This window comes from Saccopteryx bilineata, chromosome 3 (assembly GCF_036850765.1).
Source record: "Saccopteryx bilineata isolate mSacBil1 chromosome 3, mSacBil1_pri_phased_curated, whole genome shotgun sequence".
In the NCBI taxonomy this organism is placed as follows: Eukaryota; Metazoa; Chordata; class Mammalia; order Chiroptera; family Emballonuridae; genus Saccopteryx; species Saccopteryx bilineata.
The window spans coordinates 312215927-312235815 of NC_089492.1; the positions used below are offsets into that span (position 1 = coordinate 312215927).

The 19889-nt window shown below is 55.2% G+C and overlaps 2 protein-coding genes across 2 annotated transcripts; one reads left to right on the forward strand and one right to left on the reverse strand.

Moving 5' to 3' along the window:
* Positions 1-242: 242 nt before the first annotated feature.
* Positions 243-4939, forward strand: PTGIR (prostaglandin I2 receptor). Its single transcript, XM_066271735.1, has 2 exons — positions 243-1306; positions 2335-4939. Exons 1-2 carry the CDS (start codon positions 539-541, stop codon positions 2719-2721), a joined length of 1155 nt encoding a protein of 384 aa, XP_066127832.1. The 5' UTR covers positions 243-538; the 3' UTR covers positions 2722-4939.
* A 4319-nt stretch (positions 4940-9258) lies between these two features.
* CALM3 (calmodulin 3) lies at positions 9259-18940 on the reverse strand. Its single transcript, XM_066271736.1, has 6 exons — positions 18758-18940; positions 14229-14259; positions 12032-12175; positions 11769-11875; positions 10995-11130; positions 9259-10876 (listed from the first exon to the last, which is right to left on the reverse strand). Exons 1-6 carry the CDS (start codon positions 18758-18760, stop codon positions 10848-10850), a joined length of 450 nt encoding a protein of 149 aa, XP_066127833.1. The 5' UTR covers positions 18761-18940; the 3' UTR covers positions 9259-10847.
* Positions 18941-19889: the final 949 nt, after the last annotated feature.

The following is a 19889-nucleotide window of genomic DNA, read 5'->3' on the forward strand; positions in this document are numbered from 1 at the left end:
AATGAAAAAGCTGGGAGGGTGAACAGGCAAGATGAGGAGGGAGGGAGGGGGGAGGGAAGGAGGGAGAAGCTGACACAGAGACCTCACAGACTTCAAGACCAGAAGGAGCGAGGGGACAGAGGAGTGACAGCAGAGGTGAGCTGAGGAGGGGCTACAAAAGCAGAACCGAAGAGAAGGGGGGGAGAGAGTGGTAGGGTGGAGAGGGGGGAGAGCAAGCGGGTGGGCAAGGGAGGGGACGGGGACAGAGACAGTAGGGGACAGAGACAGACAGAAAGAACTAGGAAAGAGGGGAGAAAAGGGGTTGACAAAAATAGAGAAGAAAAACAGGAGGGTGGGGTGCTGAGGAAGACAGCAGGGATAGAAGCACAGACAGAGAGCCCCGGACACACAAGGAAAGCTGTGGGTTGACTGGGAGACCCCTGCTGCAGTGACGACCATGGTGGGGCTGGCGGTGGATTTCTGAGTGACAGCAGGGGCTCTCCCTCCTCCCACCTCCCACCGAGGGCCCCTCCAGTCCAGCCGGCAGGCGTTGGCCAGGATGGCAGACTCCTGCAGGAACCTCACCTACGTGAGGGACTCGGTGGGCCCGGCCACCAGCACCCTGATGTTTGTGGCCGGCGTGGTGGGTAACGGGCTGGCGCTGGGCATCCTGGGGGCGCGGAGGCGGTCCCGCCCGTCGGCCTTTGCCGTGCTGGTCACCGGGCTGGCGATCACCGACCTGCTGGGCACGTGTTTCCTGAGCCCTGCGGTGTTCGTAGCCTATGCCCGAAACAGCTCGCTGCTGGGCCTGGCCAGGGGTCGCCCGGTGCTCTGCGACACCTTCGCCTTCGCCATGACCTTCTTCGGCCTGGCCTCCACGCTCATCCTCTTCGCCATGGCCGTGGAGCGCTGCCTGGCGCTCAGCCACCCCTACCTCTACGCCCAGCTGGACGGGCCACGCTGCGCCCGCCTGACGCTGCCCGCCGTCTACGCCTTCTGCACCCTCTTCTGCTCGTTGCCCCTGCTGGGCTTGGGCCAACATCAGCAGTACTGCCCGGGAAGCTGGTGCTTCATTCGTCTGCGCTCCGCCGAGCTGGGCGGCTGCGCCTTCTCCCTGGCCTACGCCACCCTGGTAGCCTTGCTGGTGGCTGCCATTATCCTCTGCAACAGCTCTGTCACCGTCAGCCTCTGCCGCATGTACCGCCAGCAGAGGCGCAACCAGGGCTGGCTGGTCCCAGGCCCCCGGGCAGGCGAGGACGAGGTTGACTACCTGATTCTGCTGGCCCTCATGACGGTCATCATGGCCGTGTGCTCCCTGCCTCTCACAGTGAGTCCCCTCTGCCGCGGGGGTGGGGTGGGGGGTGGTGGTGGTGGCAGGGTGGGGAGGGGCCATGCCCACCGCTGTCCCTTATTGTTTGTCCCTTTTTCACGGGTGGGGAAACTCAGACTCAAGGAGTCAGAGGCTTTGGCAACTCTCAAACAACTTCTGACTTTCTGGAGAAGTCTCTCCCCAGTTGCTCCTGCTGCATTTGACTCCTCCTGACCCCTGGAATCCCCCCTTCCAGACTTCCTGTCCCCCACACATTCAAATGCACACCCAACCTTCCCTCACCCCTTAATGATAATAAGACCCACCATTTATTGAGCATGTGCCCTATGGTTTACAAATCCTTTTTCGGATAATCTTCAAAATGACTTATGTATGCCTTCCACAAGCATGTACCAAGAAACAGGACAAAGTTCCTGTCTTGTCACCATTTTTACAGACGAGGGATGACTTCTCTTGCCCAGGATGGCACTGAGTTGGGTCTGGAGCCCAGGCTCCTTTGATTCCAGAGTGGGAGCTCCCTGCAACTCCCACCGGCAGACACCCAGGCTCCACCCCAGCGCCCCCTCTATCTTCCTGGACCCGCCCAGACTCACCCCTTCCTCCCTGAGCCTGCCCAGCCTCTCTCTAGTTGAAGCAGGGCAGACCCTGGGACTGGGCACCCGGTCATCCCATCTGTACTCTGGTCTTTGTTTCTCTTTCCATAAAATTCAAGGCTGGGCTAAATTTGAGAACTATCAAAACTTAAGGGGGTTACAATGACTCAGGGACTAGAAGCTGTGGACAGTCACACACATGTGCAGCCCCAGGACCCACCCACACAGCCCCTCTAGGCTTCTGCTGGCTGTTTCCTGAGGCTTTCTATCTCTCTGGTCCTTGGATGCATTTCTTAGCTTTCATTTTATCTTATTTCCTTTCCCTTCTGCCAGGCCACACCCCACTCCTGAAGTGAGCTTGTGGGTGGAGGAGAGTGAGGGTGGGGTGTACGGGGAGATGGGTACTTCTTGACATCCTCACCCTGCCCTCAGATCCACGGCTTCACCCAGGCCATCGCCCCGGATAGCAGTGAGATGGGGGACCTCCGTGCCTTCCGTTTCAATGCCTTCAACCCCATCCTAGACCCCTGGGTTTTCATCCTTTTCCGCAAGGCCGTCTTCCAGCGCCTCAAGCTCTGGTTCTGCTGTCTCTGCTCCAAGCCTGCCCACAGCCACTCGCCAACACCGCTCTCCCAGCCTGCCTCAGGGAGGAAGGATTCAAGGCCCCCCACCACTCTTGGGGGGACACAGGGGAGCTGGGTGCCTTTGTCAGCCTGGGGCGAGGTGCTGGGGGCATCCCTGCCTCCAGCACAGCAGTCTGGTGGCACCGTGGGTACACCGTCCAAAGCAGGGTCCTCAGCAGCCTGCTCCCTCTGCTGACATCGTGGGCAGATCTGATCTCCTGCCCTGTCTGATCTCCTCCTCCTGCTGACATCGTGATCTCCTGCCCTGTCTCCCAGGAGCGGGAGCCAGACAATCAGGGGCAAGGCTGGTGGCTGCAAGTGGACAAGCAGAAGATGAATCCTGGGGTGCTGGCCTGCCAGAACCGTAACCCCCTGAATTCAGGGGGTCGTCAGCTGCTATTTCTCCTTGTCCAGGGAGGCCACACCAGGCTCTGGGAGGAGAGGGAGGGAGAGAAGGACCATTTACCCTGGAGCACAAGAACAGTTTTCTCAAAATAACCAATGGCCTGGCTGTCTTGGTTTGGCCCTCGCTTGTCCATCTATCTCACTGTCTAAATATTTAGAAGGCAGAAAAGTTCCCAGAGCTGCTGTGCACTCGGGTCTCTTAGGGTTAGTGTTCCTGTGCTGCTCCCCATCCATTCAGGGTGCCCACATCCCCGGGGCAAAGCCCTGCCCTCTCCCAGGCCACTCCGAGAGCCACCCTCTCTCTGCCCTATGGGAGCCAGGGACTCCCTGCTTCCCCTTGCTTTTTTTTTTTTTTCTTTTCCAAGTGAGGGGAGGGGAGACAGAGAGACAGACTCCCACATGTGCCTCAACCAGGATCCACATGCAACCCCCTTCTGGGCCGATGCTCTGCCCCTCTGGGGCCATGCTTGCAACCGAGCCATCCTCAGTGCTCGGGGCCAATGTGCTTGAATCAAGTGAGCCATGGCTGCAGGAAGGAAGAGGAAGAGAAGGAGAGAGAGGGGGAGGAGAAGGGGTGAAGAAGATGGTTGCTTCTTCTGTGTGCTCTGACCGGGAACTGAACCCGGGACATCCACATGCTGGGCTCTACCACTGAGTCAACTGACCCTTGCTTGTGAATCCCCATCAAACTTGGGAGCTCTGGCCCTCAAGGAGAGGCAGGAGAAAGGGGAGGTGCTGCATTGCGGGGGTGACACTGCTGGGCGTGTGCCTGGGAAATGTGGCATGGCTCGGTAGTTCTAAGACTTGGACTGTGGGAGCATGGGTGTGGGGTGTGAATCCCAGGGATGGCTGAAGGACGCAGACCTAAGTCCTGTGCCTGTCCCAGATAAATAGCTGCCTCTATACAGAGCCTGACCTTACCTCATGTGTCCTTGGAGCTCTCATCAGAATGTCATTCATTCACTCATTCACTCATTCATTCAATAAATAGTAGGCGCTGACTCTGCTGGGTGCCGGGGACCCAGACCAGTCTCTGCTTTACCCTGGACTCTGCTGGGTGATCTCTAGCCTCCCAGCCCTTCCCCTTTCTCATTGCCGTCACCTGACCCTCAAGAGAGACCCAGAATGTTAGGGTGCCCAGGAATGAGCCACTGAGCTGAAAGGCTTGAAAGAAAGTGTGCGTAGGGCGGTGGGAGGGTGGTGGGAAAGCATCTCCCTACTCCCCAGCCCCGGCCAGCCCAGTTCCCCTTTCTCACTTGCTCTTGGGTTAAAACAATAATTCGAACCTGGAGAAGGGTGAGGTAGGCAAGACAAGAGCCCTCTGTAGCAGCTAACATCAGCGAGTCATCTTCTGTGTAAGGTGTATCCTCTCACTCCAGCCTGTTGTCAGCTTTTTCTGCAGAAGCCGGAATCATGGCTCTGAGGGGGCAATTATCAGCCCAGGTCACGCAGCAAGAAGGGAGCACAGCCTGCGTGTGGGTGGAGCCGGTCTGTCTCTGGAGCCCAGCTCAGTTTTTGGGCCAGTCATTTTGCCTCTGTACTTGACTTCCTTTTGTGTAGAAGGGCAAGCATGACCTAGTACTTAGCTCACCGTGTTGTGCTGAGGATGAAGTGATTTCCCCTGAAAAGCAATTTAGCATATGGCCTGAAATAGCGCCTATAATAGACGTTACTGTTATTGACCTTGTTCTTGGTGTTGCTATTGTCTTCAGCTATCTGGGCAAATGTGGTTTGACAACAAAGTGATGCTTTGCTCTATTGTTGACTTTTTTCCTTCAGTTGCTATGTTTCTAATCATATTAAAGGAAAACAAGGGGTGTCAGAGAGCTTAAACATAGGTCAAGATGACTCCTTAATGGGCTCTGGGTTTCCTTTGGGGTGATGAGAATGTTCTGGAACTAGGTTGTGATGGTTGCATAACATGTGAATGTACTAAATGTCTCTGAATTGTACAATTTAAAATGGTTAAAATGATAAATTTTATGTTATGGGTATTTACCACAATAATAAAAAACCCTATAATAACAAAAAAAACTGAGATTGTGTAGAAAATTTTATAGCAGTCTCGAAAAAGTCATGATAGTGAATTTAGTAATAAAGTTTGCTTGTACAAAACACAAAAAACAGGTGAAGAAACCTCTGGTGGGGTCCACCTTTGTCACCAAGCATGGCCCAGACTCAGTGGGAACCCACCCAAAGGGGCCCCTGGAGGGTGGAGGGGCTGCAGAGAATCTGTGCCGCCCCTGCAGGTGGGCCAGTTCTGTGCACCCAGCCTCTTAGGGCTGCTGTGGCTAGCACAGCGCTGGGCATTTGAGCCCACAGCGTTCTGGCCTGAGGTGGGTGCTATTGTCATGCTCATTTTTTAGATGTGGTTTAAAGGGAGGAGAGGATGAAGTTTGAAGCTGGTTTTCTGCTGGCTCTTACCTCCCAGGCCTAACATCTCCTAAATCCACCCCCACCCCCCCTGCAGTCTCCACCATCTCTGGTCTAGATGTCTATACTGGATATTTACAGTCTGCCAGGTCGGGGGTTTCAAACAACTCCCACCCTGTCCACACGCAGACTCTCAGGGATGATCTGGGACCTCACCTCCTAGCTGATCAGTGTCCTGATCTGACTACTCGTGTATCCTGTCTGAGCGGTCACTTCCCTGCTTGCCAAGCTCAAGGGCTCCCACGGCCTGGAGGCCAACTCCCACTCACTCTGCTCAGCTACACCAGACAACTGGAGTTTCCCCAAAGAGGATATGACCCTTCGGGCCTCCACCTCTCTGCTTATTGAGGTCACTCTTCCCAGAACAGTGTTTGCCCTTCTCCATCCATCAAGCTCCCGGCCCTGCAAGGTCCCGCTTAAACTCTTCCTGCTCCTTGGAGACAAACACTCTGCTCTCAGGACTCGCGACTCTCTGGGCTCCCTGTGGCACTCACTGCAGCCTGCCTGGCACAGATGTTTGTTCACTCAGTAGGCTCTCACAGAGGGCTGATTGTATGGCAGGTCTTGTCCCTGTGATGCTGGGGACATGGCAGTGACAAAGATAGCCTGGCCCTACCCTCCTGGGGCTCAAAGTTAAGTGGGCAAGGCTGGGGAAGGGGAGAGGAATCTAAGGGGACATCAGGGAGGGATTCTGAGAGGAGGGGATGGCTGAACCGGGATCTTAGGATTGGAAAAAAGTGGGCCAAGAGGAGGGGGTCTCTCATGGTTGCAGCTGACTTGGTCTCTAACACCTCCCTTCTTTAGCCTCTCATTCATTCACTGATTCAACATACGTTCCCCCAGGCCTGATCTGGGCCCGCTGGGGATACAGCAGCAACTGACATCGCCTTGGCCCTCTCTCGCTCATGATGCTGTGGGATGATCATTTAAGAATCACAGAAATATGTATTACAATAAGCAGCAAAAACACAAAGTTACAAGCTGTGATGTGTACGAAGAGACCACAGTGCAAAGGATCTGTGAGAACACATCTGAGACATCTGTAGTCTGGACTGGCAGGTCTCAAAGTGACACACTAGGAATGATCTGACTCCCTGAAGGAGAATTTATTCATGTTTAACGTCATTCCTTTATTCATTTTCTGTCTTCCTAGCTCTGGGCCTGGCCCACAGATGGAACTTAAAACACCCACACATATACACCCTGGCTGGTCCCCTGTAGTTGCAGCTCATGGGGACTTTCATAGTCATTGCCCCACCTGCCGGTCATCCTGGGAATGACACTTAGAAGTGGTCCCAGAGCCACTGTTCTAGCTGGTGGCCACTACCTTTGGGGGAGTGAGGGAAACTTGGGTTTCCCTCCCTTGGATGCTGGTTAGTGCTTCTTGTTTAGTTGCCTTGTCAGGACAGGCTTTGGGCTGGTCCCCCAGATCTGTGGGCCGCATGGTAAACAAGTCCCACTGCATCTCTGCTTTGGCCTGGAGTCAGCTCTCCTCAGCATCTGCCCTGCATCCATTAGAAGCTCCAAGTGCCATCTATGTCTTTGATTGATAAAGAACGGGAAAGGGAAGTCATGATTATTTAATAATGTAGCTTCTCTGGGAGTAAGTCTTTGAAAACACAGGACCCAAGGGAGAAAATGATAAGCAGTAAAGGCGTGTGGGCATCGGGAGGTGGTGGGTAAAAGCGTGGGTGTTGGGATCTGAACGATCTGGGGTTTTGAAACCCAGTACGGCCACTGTCAAGAAGTGCGGTGCAAGAGGGTTCCCCTGCTGTGCCTTCACGCAGTCAGATCTCAGTAATGTATCTCATGCCTACACACCCACCTCAGGTAGGTGAATTCTATTAGGACTCAATTTGGCCTAGTGAGAATTAAATGAGGTGTCTATGAAGTGTTTGGTACAACCTTCTGAGGTGGGTATTTTTATGATCTTCCTTTTATAGACCACTATTATTCTTCATTTTATGGACTGGTAAACTGAGGCCCGGAGAATTGAAGACACTGCTCCAAGGTTATCAGGTGGCCCCTGAGGCTTAGGGAGCACAGACTCATTGCAGAATAGCCACACTGGGCCTGTGGCCCAGTTCTGAGGTCCACCCAAGCATGTCTTCTTTCAACTACAGGGCCAGACTGCTCCACATGTCTTCTGGCTGCTAAGAGAGTAGCTGCCATCTCAGACCCCACCACGGCGACCCCAGCCTCAACCCAGCCTCCCCACTGGCTCTGTCTCAGGCCTTCCTGAAGTCATCTTTGTTTTAAAACGACCATTTACTCTAAAACTAGGCAGCTGATCATCAACTCCTTGGAGTCAGATCTGGTTCAAACTCCAGCTCTGCCACTTTCGACTTAATAACCTTGGTACCGCCTACTTCTCTGGGGCTGCTTCCTAGGTTGCAGAATAGGGACTAATGGCACCCAACCCAAATGGTTGTCTGAAGGATGCAATGAGGTCATTCATGCGGAACTTCGAAGTAGGAAGCACCCCGCGAAGTAGAGGCTTAGGGGGCACTCAGCATACCCCAGGCTTGTTCCTGCAGGCTCAAGCCCAGGGGGTAGGTGCTTCCATACCCCTTTTTATAGATGGCACACTGAGGTCTGGGGATGAGTCATCTAAGATCATGACTCTTACCTATTTACACTCTTACTATACCAAGTGCTGAACCACAAAGAGGTGGCAGAAAAGGGGGCAAAGGAACTGGGCTGTGGTGATGCCCAGACCGGGAAGACCCAGCCCAGCCTCATCTCCGCCACAAGGCCCTTGCAGACTTCTCCATCCTGCCAAGGCCAGAGGAAGACAAACAGAAGTTTTTTTATTACACTGAACCCTGCCTCTGCTTGACTCCTGCCCAGCACCTGTGGTCAAGTGTGTGCAGCTCAGAAGCTAGACAGCGTGTTAACTGCTCATCCCCTGTGCCAACCGGGGAGCGGAGGGGATTTGGTGCTGGGGGCTACATAGGAAAAGCCCCCGAGAATTCTCTTACATCCTCCCCAACAGCATGGCCGGACCGCAGAACTTTCTTCACATCCCCCTGGACTCGGGGAAGCGTTCTGGAGATGGCAGTTGCTGTGGGCTTTATGTCACATGTCTGAATCCTGTACCGTCCCTCCATGGGCTCAGGACCACACGGCACACTTAGGCTGCCTGCCTGACATGGACTCAGTGATGTCACCCCTTCCCCAGAGTACCCTGTTGAGCAGGGGTCCCCAAACTTTTTACACAGGGGTCCAGTTCACTGTCCCTCAGACCGTTGGAGGGCCGGACTATAAAAAAACTATGAACAAATCCCTATGCACACTGCACATATCTTATTTTAAAGTAAAAAAACAAAACGGGAACAAATACAATATTTAAAATAAAAAACAAGTAAATTTAAATCAAGAAACTGACCAGTATTTCAATAGGAACTATGGGCCTGCTTTTGGCCCATAGTCAATGTGCTCCTTTCATTGACCACCAATGAAAGAGGTGCCCCTTCCGGAAGTGCAGCTCTCGGCTGGGCCTCCCACTAGGCCCCGTCCCTCCCCTGCTCCCCGGGGGCCCGATAAATGGCCTCAGGGGGCCGCATGTGGTTTGGGGACCCCTGCTGTTGAGAGTCCCCCACCCGCCAGGGCCTGACATGGCCTTGCCCGTGCTTGTTGCACACTCTGATGTCGCCCTCACCCCCCAGGGTGGGGCTGGTCTTGGCCCTGCGCTGCCCCGTGCCAGCCTGTGGTAAGCACTGAAGCTGACCGGCCCTCATGAACCGCACCCTGGACAGGATCGGAAGTCTGGCTCAGTGGTCCCTCTAGGCTGCCGTGACAAGGCCAAGTCTTTGCAGTGAACATGGAGTGAAGGCTCTTCCAAGTCAGGGCTGTGGGTTTCAGGCCCAGAAACCAAGATGAGGGCCAGAGTCAATCAGGTAGTCACTGTATTTTATTGGAAAACATTGATATATATTTTTCTTCACAGCTTGAACTGAACACAATATTGCCCGGTTAAAAAAACAAAAAACCAAAACACTCCAGAAATGTCCAGCTTCACGCCTACCTGCCCTTACCCTTAGCTCTCGGCTGGGCCTCCCACTACCCCCCGTCCCTCCCCTGCTCCCCCGGAGGCTGGATGCCAGAGGGGGGATGAGAAGAGACTCTCAAAGCTAGGCAGGTCCCAAGAAAAGCCACTTGATCGACCTGGGGGTGGGGGACAGATGAAATGAACAGAAAAAGGAAAAAAACGAACAAAACAAAAACCCAGACGACTGAACTGCCCACATTGACTTACTTGTCCCAGAGGCAAAAGTCAGAAGCAAGGCCAGGGATCATGCTCTCCGCTGGGGGGGGGGGGGGGGGGGCAGGGGCAGGCAGGCGGGTGGCGGCGGGCAGAGACAGCGCAGATGTGAGGGGCCAGCCACGTCACCGGGGCAGGCAGCAGTAGAAGCGGGGTAGGGCTGCCCTCACTGCGGGTCCTCCAGGCAGCGAGCTGACAGGACTGTTTATTGCAGGTGTTTTCTCTCCAGGGTGTGGTGGGCACAGCTTCCCTCTCCCCACCCTTCAGCTAGCCCGGCATGGTTTTTGACAAAATTTAGTTGTCAGGGGCATGAAGAAAAAACCCAGGATAACCAGCACATTATGAAGCGACCATTCCCACGCATCAGTTCCCAAGAGGGGCCCTCCTTGTGGTGGGTGGGTGTGTCTTGAGGGAGGGAGTGGCGAGGGATGTTAGCACCAGGTATTTACAGACAGCTTGAGATCGCTTTAGGGACAGGGCAGGTATGGTTTGCAGACTGGCCAATGGAGCAGCCCCCATCCAGCCCAATGTCAGGAAGCCAATCAGGTGGTTTCAGAACAGCAGCCCGTGGGGTTTGAGTGCTGTCCACTCAGTCTGTCCCCTTCTAAGAGTTGGCCCCTTAAGTGGTAAAGAATGCCAGCTTTGAAGACTCCCATGCCCCTCAGCCCCCTCTGGGGCCACATCCATCCAACACAACACCTCAGTCCTCTGGAACACCTCTCTCAGCACCCCTGCCCAAAGGCTGCTGGGACTTGCACCCGGAATCTCGGGGCTGGCTGCATGCAATGCCAGAAGTGTGCTCTTCCGCCTTGGCGAGGGCTTCATTCCCTCCCTAGCAGGTCCTGGGACAGGGCTGGCAGCCACCCCAGCACCCAAAATAAGATGACAAATGGAAGGAAACAAACTGAAATGGAGGAGAGCCACCCTGGCTGGAGGAGGGCTGAGGCTCCCCATGGAGGAGGAGGGTTCATCTTGTAAATGCATCAGACCCTGGCGGAGGTCACTGGAAAGGCGAGGGCAAAGGGAGAGATGAGGGAAATGGCAAGAGACTCAGGAAGGAAGGAGAAAGAGCAGTCATGCAGCTTGGGACAAATCTTTTGTTGCTTTATCAGATTCTCAATCGATTGGTGTTTGCTAGAACCGGAACGCAGGGGAGTGTGGAAGAGAGTGCGCGCGCAGGAAGAGAGATCAAGAACGGGCATCACCAGCTGCCCGGGGCTTCACTTCGCAGTCATCATCTGTACAAACTCTGGAAGGGAAGCAGGGAGGGAGAGGTCAGAGGGCAGTGGGGCTGAGCTGTGAGTGGCCCTCCCTGGCACCAGGGGCTGGGGGCCTTGCCCAAGGGACAGAGCCCAGTGCCAGCTTACCTTCGTAATTGACCTGGCCATCTCCGTCAATGTCGGCCTCTCTGATCATCTCGTCCACTTCCTCGTCGGTCAGCTTCTCGCCTAGGTTTGTCATGACATGACGCAGCTCTGCCGCGCTGATGTAGCCATTGCCATCCTGGTTTTGGGGGACAGGTAAAGGCTTTGAGTCCAAGGTAGTCACCAGGTCTTCCCTGGGGTGACAATGGGAGAGGGCAGCAGGGATGGGATTGCCCCCCTCACTGGGCAGAGGAAGGGCCTTCTGAAGCTGCAGAGCGAGCCGGCCTTGGGCTAGCACTGGGCAGGCTTCCTGGAAGCGCGGCCTCAGTAGTTCTGGTTATGCTGTGTGTCCTGGGACCCTGCTGGCTCTACTGTTTAGTCCAGGGGTTGTCAACTTTTTTATACCTACCGCCCACTTTTGTATCTCTGTTAGTAGTAAAATTTTCTAACCGCCCACCGGTTCCACAGTAATGGTAATTTATAAAGTAGGGAAGTAACTTTACTTTATAAAATTTATAAAGCAGAGTTACAGCAAGTTATAGCTTATAATAATAGTTACTTATTGAGTACTTTACGTTGGATTTTCACTAAGTTTGGCAGAATAAATCTTTATAAAACAACTTACTCTAGTTAAATCTATCTTTTTATTTATACTTTGGTTGCTCTGCTACCGCCCACCATGAAAGCTGGAACGCCCACTAGTGGGCAGTAGGGACCAGGTTGAATACCACTGGTTTAGCCAGAAGGCCAGTGCCACTCTGGAAAAGGACTACTTACCTTGTCGAAGACACGGAAGGCCTCTCGGATCTCCTCCTCGCTATCGGTGTCCTTCATCTTCCTGGCCATCATGGTCAGGAACTCTGGGAAGTCAATGGTCCCGTTCCCTGGAAGGTGGGAGGGGAGCTGGGAATTACCCTTGGAGATGATCTTTATCACCCCAAGGAAGGCTCCCTGTGCTCACGGGGCGGGGGGGGGGGGGGGGGGGGGAGAGACACGGACAGACCAGGAGTGGGGTGCCCACCCACTTGGTCGGGCCTTACCATCTGCATCCACCTCGTTGATCATGTCCTGCAGCTCTGCTTCGGTGGGGTTCTGTCCCAGGGACCTCATCACTGTCCCCAGCTCCTTGGTGGTGATAGTGCCATCTCCATCCTTGTCAAAAAGGGAGAAGGCCTCCTTGAACTCTGGGGGAAGAAAGGGAGTGAGTCAGACGTCGAGGGCCACGGAGAAAGCCTGACACTGGGATGCCGACTCGCTCCCTGGATCAAGGCTGAGGGTCAGCCCCAACTCAGACACAGCATTAGACTGCAGTTCTGGTCCAAGCCTCTCTCAGTACACAGGGCAGCCCCTCCCCCTCTCCCTTCAGTCAGCACTTACTGAGTGCCTCTGCCAGCCCAGGTAAAGCAACCTGTTCTGCCACCCTAGCTCAGTGAGGGCAGAAGGGATGACTAGCTGACAGTCCTTAGGATCTTTTCGGTCCCTGGACTTGGCTTTTCCCTCAAATGATGAAATGGACCACTGTCATGGACTGGATGCAAGTCAAGAGAATTCTCCATTTAAAGTATGCTAGCCAAGGTCAACTGACTGGGAGGGGAGGGAGGGCTGCAGAACACCTTTAGTTGGCACTGTGTTCCTCCTGTCTGGGACCAGCAGCCCTGTTCCCTGGGCCGACACTACTGGCATTCAGAGGAGTCCGTGAGTGGCTGGGTGTGGAAGTGAGGAGGTGGCCGGCAGCAGAACTCAGCTGGCAGAACTTGGCCGACGGGCGTGCGTGGGGTTGGTGGGGGGAGGGAAGGAGAAAGGACTGCTGCCAAGCCAGGAGAATGAGGAGCCAGTGGCACTGAGTGGGAAGGCCACAGCTGGGGACGCATCAGGAGCGGGAGAGGAGCACGTGGTGCCTGCCCTCCCACCGGGCCGTTCTGGCAACTCGCACTCTCTGCCCCCAAAGCCTCCAAGAGTAGACTCCCCACAGCCTATTCCCAGAGGGTGTGGGCTGGGGTGACGTGGGGGACAGTCTGCTAATGGGAACTGGGCTGTGTTAGCTGAGGTAAGCAAGTTGGCTGTGGGTGGCAGGTGCAGTGGGAGCCACGCCTAGCCGAGGCTGTGCCCCGAGCCTCTGGGCCCTGGGGAGACAGTAAGTCTCCTTGGGGATGCCAGGACCTCCTTTGTATTCTCCAGCTTGCCTCAGTGGGTCTCTATAGCCACTTGGGGCCACAGTTTAGAAGCTGAAAGAGTGACTGTGTTGGGGAGGGTAGGCAGTGGAGGAAAGGAGAGACGGCAAGTCTGCTCCTGACCTCCACGGCTTCAGAAGCTGGGCACCTGGCGCTTGTCACATGGCCCAGTGAACCGGGTAGCAGTGCTGCGGTTGGGTAGCTGCTGGGGGCCAGGGCCTGTTCCCCAAATCTCTGCTCCTGCCCACTTTGTGCTGGCCCAGGGCTGTGGAGACAGACCTAGAGCTGGTCTGTATCCTCAGGCAGCTCAGGTTGGGGAGAGGGGAACCTAGAAATCCACTCAGCACACAATAGTTCCTGCAGCTGTGACCCTTCTGGCGGCTGGGGGAGGGGACACACTACAGAAATGAGTTAGATGGGATCCATGGATTTCTTTCAGTTTACTGGGAAGATATGTGATGGTTCTTTTGTTATTTAGCCTGTAGAAACTTACAGAGCACCTACAGGTTCTAGGCACTGAAGGTAAAGCAGGGACCAACAGAAACAAAGCCCCAGCTCCAGGAACGCACGTCTAGCTACGGGAAGTACAGCAGGTAAGGACATCGTCAGCTAACGTCAGACAGGGAGAAAGGCTCCGAAGGAACAGTGACATGGTGGCAGACAGTAAAGAAGTCTGTCTGATAGGAGGGAGGGAAGGCCTCTCCAGGGTGACATGGGAGCTGAGTGACAACGAGAAGTTGCTGCCCGTGCAGAGATGGCAGGGTCAGGCCAGCTCCTGGGCGGCTCTTAAAGTGGGACAGCGAGGCAGGGAGCTCACTGCTGAGCCTCACTGGCAGGAGCTGGGACAGACAGCTGGGTTTACCCTGCAGTCACTGATTTAAAGGGCCCCAGCTGAGATGTCCAGGAGAGGAACACAGCTTTTGTTGTCTGGTTAGTGCCTGTCTCAGGACCAGGGGTTTGGTGTTGCTGGGCCACACACATTTCCTGCAGATGTTACTCCTGGAAGACCAGGTCGGGGATGCAGAGGCCCCCAAGGCAGGGTGAGGGAGGGGGCAGGCAAGCTCACCTGCGATCTGCTCCTCAGTCAGCTGGTCAGCCTGGAAAGCAGGAAGGAGAGAGTTAGTCACCGGGCTAGTGGCCACCATGGCTACACCTTCCTCAGGCGGCCCAGCCCCCTCTGACAAGGCCAGCTCCACATGGCATTTTGAGCACCTGGGCAATGGGGGGACATGTCAGAATCTGAAGCAGAGCCTAGGATCAAGTCTGGTGATTCAGGAAGCCAGGGACTCAGGGGGGCCAGACCCAAAGGTTTTAAATGCTGACCCAGTGGGCAGGAGTGCTGCTCTGGCCCCTAACCAGTGCAGGGCCGCGCCCCAGCGTCAACGCCACAGGGAGCCCCACAGGCTGAGTAAAGGGAGCACTTGCCCTAAAGGCCTGATCAAGCAGCTCTAGAAGTTTCCACACTGAAACAGGCCAGCCCTTGGGCAGGGCAGAGGATGGTGTCTGGGACTCGCTGCTAGTTTCTGTGTCAGCTATTTGGAGGTGCTAAGTCCAAGCACGGTGCACCCAACTGGCAAAAATTCCCCTTGCTGGTATCTCTGAGTTGCTCTAACTGCTGGAAGGAACCCTGGTCAGGCGAGGCAGTCGCTCTACTCCCTTGTGCACAGGGATGGTGCCGGTTAACACTGTTTTATTTCTGGGCGGGAAGGGCAAGTGTTGGAGGGGACATCGGTGGGCAGCAGCAGGGGTGGCAGAGGCTGTAGGACTAAAGTCAGCTTCCCAGCTGCGCTGTGGTTTTTAACCCTTTCCAGGCCTGGGTGCTCTGATGGCAGGCAGCCTTGCTGCATGTGGGATTTGGGGGTGGGGTAGAGGAGAGGCCAAGCTTTTCTCGTGCTGCTGTGCTGGGAATCAGCCTGGGACAGGGATCCTCTAGGTGAGGACCTGGCTAGGGGGCTGATCGCAGCAAAAGATAAATTTTCCTCCATTTCTGTGAATAGTGCTAGGAAGGCACCACGCTCCCCTGGATCACTGTGGGTCCAGACTGATTGCTCCCCCCACTGCCTTCCTTTCAAAATTAGGGGAAAGAGGCTCCAAGTCTGCAGCAGGGTTCTTTGGGCTGGAGAGTCCCCCAAACCGATGCAAACTACTGGATTTGTATTATTCTACAGAGAGGTTCCAGAGCTTCCATAGAAGCTAGCAGCTAGCCCTAAACCCCATCCCATCCCAAAGATGAAGAAATAGTCACATTAGAAGTGGTCCAAAATGTTTGTTTTGTTTTTCTAACTTAAAGAAAGAACTTGAAGCCAAGCTCTAAATAGGCAGAATGGGAGGGAAAATCAGTGATGATGGCCGAGGAGAGAAGAGATGGCTGAGGGAGGGGAAGAAAGGTAGACAAGGAAAAGCGCCACACATGTCCATTCTAGAGAAGTCCAAAGTCTACAAAGAAGGATTGGAGGTCAAATGGAGATACTTCTGCACTGCCTTAAAAAAGACTCAAGGGATGTCCTGGCCAGATAGCTCAGTTGGTTGGAGCATAGTCCCGAAGCGCAGAGGTTGCCGGTTCGATCCCCGGTCAGGGTACATACAGGAACAGATCTATGATCCTGTCTGTCCCTCTCCTCCTCTCTCTAAAATCAATTAAAATAAATAAGTAAATAAATAAGTGTGTGTGTGTGTGTGTGTGTGTATATATATATATATGTATGTATGTATATATATAAAAATAAAGACTCAGGGCTGCTGGGCTCCTAACTGACCACCTGGCAGCCCCAGGCTCATGAGCTTCTTGCTCTCCCCTCTCCCCCTGGCTCCCACAGGCCAACAAGCCTGGGCTGCTCCCCCAGATCCTGCCACCTGAGGAAGCTGCTTGGGGAGAGTGAGAAGAGAGGATAGGCTTTGGTTACTAAGGACAGAAAATACCAGGGGAGGTGGAGGAGGATGATCCTGAGAGGAGAGCAGCAGTCTGAGAAGGGGAAGGGCCGCCAAGCCACCTGCTTCTGTCCCCTGCCCTGGCCTAGATGGAAAGCTAGCCCAACCGGGGGTCTGCCCATCCCCACCAGGCCCCCACCTCTGGGAAGTGCTGTCAGGGGCTGGGGCAGGCTGTAGAATGCCCAAGAGTGGCTCTGAAGGCCAGTGTCTGCCGCCCCCCACCACTGATGAGCCGGAAGGCACTGTTACACAGTCCCAGGGTTGCTGCAAACAGGTGTGGCTCTACCCAAGGGCCTGTTAGTCACTCTGCCTCCAGGCCAAGAGACCCTCTCCCCTGCTGGAAGAAGGAAAGGCCCTAGTTTGGAACTATAGACCTCAAAGCCTGGCTGCTGCCCAGAAAACCGATTATCGCTGGGGGGACCTTTCTAGGGTTTCTTTCCTTTCCAGAACTGAAGATTTTAAGTTTTTACCAAAAACTGTCTCCAAAATAACCCAGCTGGCCTCCTGCTTTCTTTTTCCTCATCTTAGGCGCCAGCAAGAGGCTGGACAAGAAAAAAATCGTGGGTTACGGGAGAGATGAAGGTATTATTTCTCTGCCTTGCCCAGCCCCCGTTCAATGCCCTAGAACAGTGTTAGATGAGATCAGAAACCAAGGCCAGGGCCCCTCACCCGGCCAAGGAGGAGCCACAGCTTTCAGGCCAAAGTCCATCCAAGGCCAGTTAACAGTGACTTGTCCCACCCATACCTGGCTGATTACAAATGAAAAGAGAAACTAGCTGGGGCCAAAGCTCGGGTCCTAACTAGGAGGTGTGTGTGTGTGTGGGGGGGGCTCTTGACACCCGCCAGAGCTTCAGCGCCTCTTCAGTAAGGTTCTGTTGAGGGAAAGTGGGGTAGCAGCAAGAGGAGCCATCAAGTCTGTGTCAGCAAGTATGAGATCTGATACATAGCAGCGGCTGCCTTGTTCTCCCAGCCTTGCCAGGGGGGAGGGCTGCACATGGTTCCCAGGCTGAGCCTAAGGGGGCCGGGGGTGTTGTGGGTGGCAGGGACTGGGAAAGAACCAATCTGCTGGTTTTCTCTCAAAGCTAGCTGTGTGAATTAACAGAATTACTCAGAGAGGGCCCTGAACGAAGGAAGTGGCCCTCGGACTCATAAGGGGTCCCTCTGGAGGTCCTCTCTGGTCAAGCTCCACAGCCTCCACCCTGAGGCTACAGAAACAGGCATCCAGATTGTCACCGGCGCCACACTGTGCTGCACTGTCATTTGGCACACAGTGAAGAAATGCAGAACAGTGCGTGGAGCTGGAGATCATAAGAAAACTAGCACTTCTGTTTGGAAAAAGCAGCTCTCCTGGTTTGAAAGGAGCAGCGAGGGGGTGAGGCTCAATGCTTAAAAAGCTGATCATTTGATGCATACTAAACTTTAATCCCCCGCCCCCATTTCATGCGGCTTCAGTGCGCAATAGGGGCCTGAACAACTCCGCCCACCTGCTCCCACCGCCCGGGTGCCTTCTGCCCAGCCCTGTTCTTCCTGGAGAAGGGGAACCGTACAGCCACTCCCTGCCGCCTATGCAGCCCACTCCCCATCTAGACTGAATAGTCTTCCTCCCAGTTTTCCCCTGGAGACTTCCAAGGAGCTATCCACATCTCCCTACAAACCTAGATCCACCTTGGCTGCCATTCATTCTCTCCTCCAACTACCCCGACCCCAGGCCTTCTTCCCCTTCACCTCCTATCACCCAAGCCCAAGACCTCTTCCACCCCTCGCCCTGAAAAGCCACCTTCTCACGGACCCAAACACAACACTCTTCCCTGGCCCTCCAAACCCAACCCCTGCTTCCTAGACCAGCAGCCTCAACCCACTAGTGACCTCAGACCCTTCTCTGGCTGCCCCCAAATCAATCACGAGGCCCTCTGTTGCCCCACCAGTGACAAGTGCCAGTCTTGCCATCATTCTCTTTTAACCACCTCCCCAACCTCGATCCTTTTCATTCCCTGCAGGCTTCAAGAGCATCTTCTAACCTCTGCTGCCACCCACCCCGGGCCCTTCCTCCCCTGAGCCTTACCCTCCTCCTCCATCCTCTGCAATGCCCGTCTTTGGAGAACCCCCACTCTATCCTCTCGGGTCTGATCTGCAGAAGTCACCCCAATCCCCACCCAGGCCCAGCTACCCACCGCGCCTTCTGGGGAGCCCCCCAGTAGCCCAGTCTTCCTCTGATCCCCTCGGGACTCATCAGGGCCCAATAATCCCCTTCCCAGCCAGTGTTTCTTATCTCGCCCCCTGCGGTCCAGACACTCCACCTTAGAGAACAAACGCCCTATCCGGGGTTCAAAAGCCTTTTGGGGGAGGTCCAAACCCTTTCTGAGGGTCCCGATGTTCCATCTTCGGTTCAAAAGCTCCGGAGAGGGCTCAAACGATCATTTGGGGTTCTAAACAACCCATTTGGTGCTCAAAGTAGCTTCCAGAAGTTCCCAATCCCCCTTTTGGGATCCAAACGTCCCGCTCTGGGTTCGAATGCCCCCGACTGGGAGCTAGAGAGGGGACCAGAGGCGTCCGCTGGGCCCGGGCGCCCCCCACCCCCATTCTGGGTCCATTCACCCTTCCGGGGGTCCTGCCTCGCCGTGCTCGCCTCAGAGCTCCCAGCCTCCGCGGGCCCCCAACCTCACTCACCATGGCGAGGCCGGGGTGTCCGGAGAGCGGAGATCAAGGTTCCTCCGGCGGCAGCAGCTGCAGCAGCTCGAACTCCACCGCGCGTTCGCGCCTCCACACTCTCTGCCCGCAGCGCGCGCCGCCGCCGCCACCGCCCGCCCCAACGGTCCCTCAACGGACGCCGCGCGCGCCCCGCCCCGCCCGACCCCGCCCCGCCTGTCCCACGTGCAGTCGCACTGCGACTCCGCGGATCCCTCCGCGTTCCTTTTCGCGCCGCCGAGCTCGCGAATCTTCCTCCTCCTACCCGGTACTAGTCTTAGGTTTGCCGTCGGCGGCGTGCCCGCGCGCTCCCGCCGCGGGACTAGTTTCTGTCATCGCGCGTCCCGCCCCATCTGCCACACCACTTTCTTCCCCGGCGGAGGGGCACTCGGCCACGCGTGACTCGTCACCGTGTGAGCCGCACCGCTATTGGGCCCGGGCCATGGCGGAAATGAGAGCGCGGCACCGATTGGCTCGGCCTTCCCTGCAATGCGTCAAACTGGGAAGAGCCACTGCGTGATGGCGGGGGGAAAAGCTGAAATGTGTGCCCGTACGTGGCGGTGAGGGGGAACGAGTTTAAGAGGGAACTGTGCGGCTGCTAGAGAAACAAATACATCGTCTGGTGGCCAGAAAGTGATAAAAGACCTTCGGAAGGCGCAGAAAGACTTTCTCAGATCTCCCCTCTAATAAATGGAAGGTGGTGCAATCCAAAATGTTGTGGTCTTGAAGCCCCGCCCCTAAGTGGGTCCAGGGAGGTGGCGGGGTCTTCGAGGTTTTGTTCGTCATCCAGGGCAGGTGTCTCCTCCGAGATGCACTTCACGGATGTGCAAATCCTTTATCCCCGCTAAACTCCTGATCGGTTCAGGGTTCTATGAAATTGGGGCCTCCCAGGACAGCCTTTGGGAACAGGGAATTAATTCAGTCGTTCATTCAGTAAGCATGAATTGGACGCCTGCTGTACGCAGGGGCCTATGCGTGGCTGGGCTATGAAGATCATACTTTCCAACCATTCTCCTTGTCATCTTCTAGATCACCGTATGCACTTCTTGTTCCAAGGTCCCAGCACTAGGAGGAAAACTAATTAATGACAAGATTAGCCGAGACAATTTATTGG

What these genes read in the sequence shown, in the direction of transcription:
- PTGIR (XM_066271735.1), top strand. Translation starts at nt 539, where the DNA reads ATGGCAGACTCCTGCAGGAACCTCACCTACGTGAGGGACTCGGTGGGC. An exon ending in TGTGCTCCCTGCCTCTCACA is followed by an intron (nt 1,307 to 2,334) that starts GTGAGTCCCCTC and finishes CCCTGCCCTCAG; the next exon opens with ATCCACGGCTTCACCCAGGC.
- CALM3 (XM_066271736.1), bottom strand. An exon ending in GACTGAGGAGCAGATCGCAG is followed by an intron (nt 12,176 to 14,228) that starts GTGAGCTTGCCT and finishes TTCTTCCCCCAG; the next exon opens with AGTTCAAGGAGGCCTTCTCC. An exon ending in CAACGAGGTGGATGCAGATG is followed by an intron (nt 11,876 to 12,031) that starts GTAAGGCCCGAC and finishes CCCACCTTCCAG; the next exon opens with GGAACGGGACCATTGACTTC.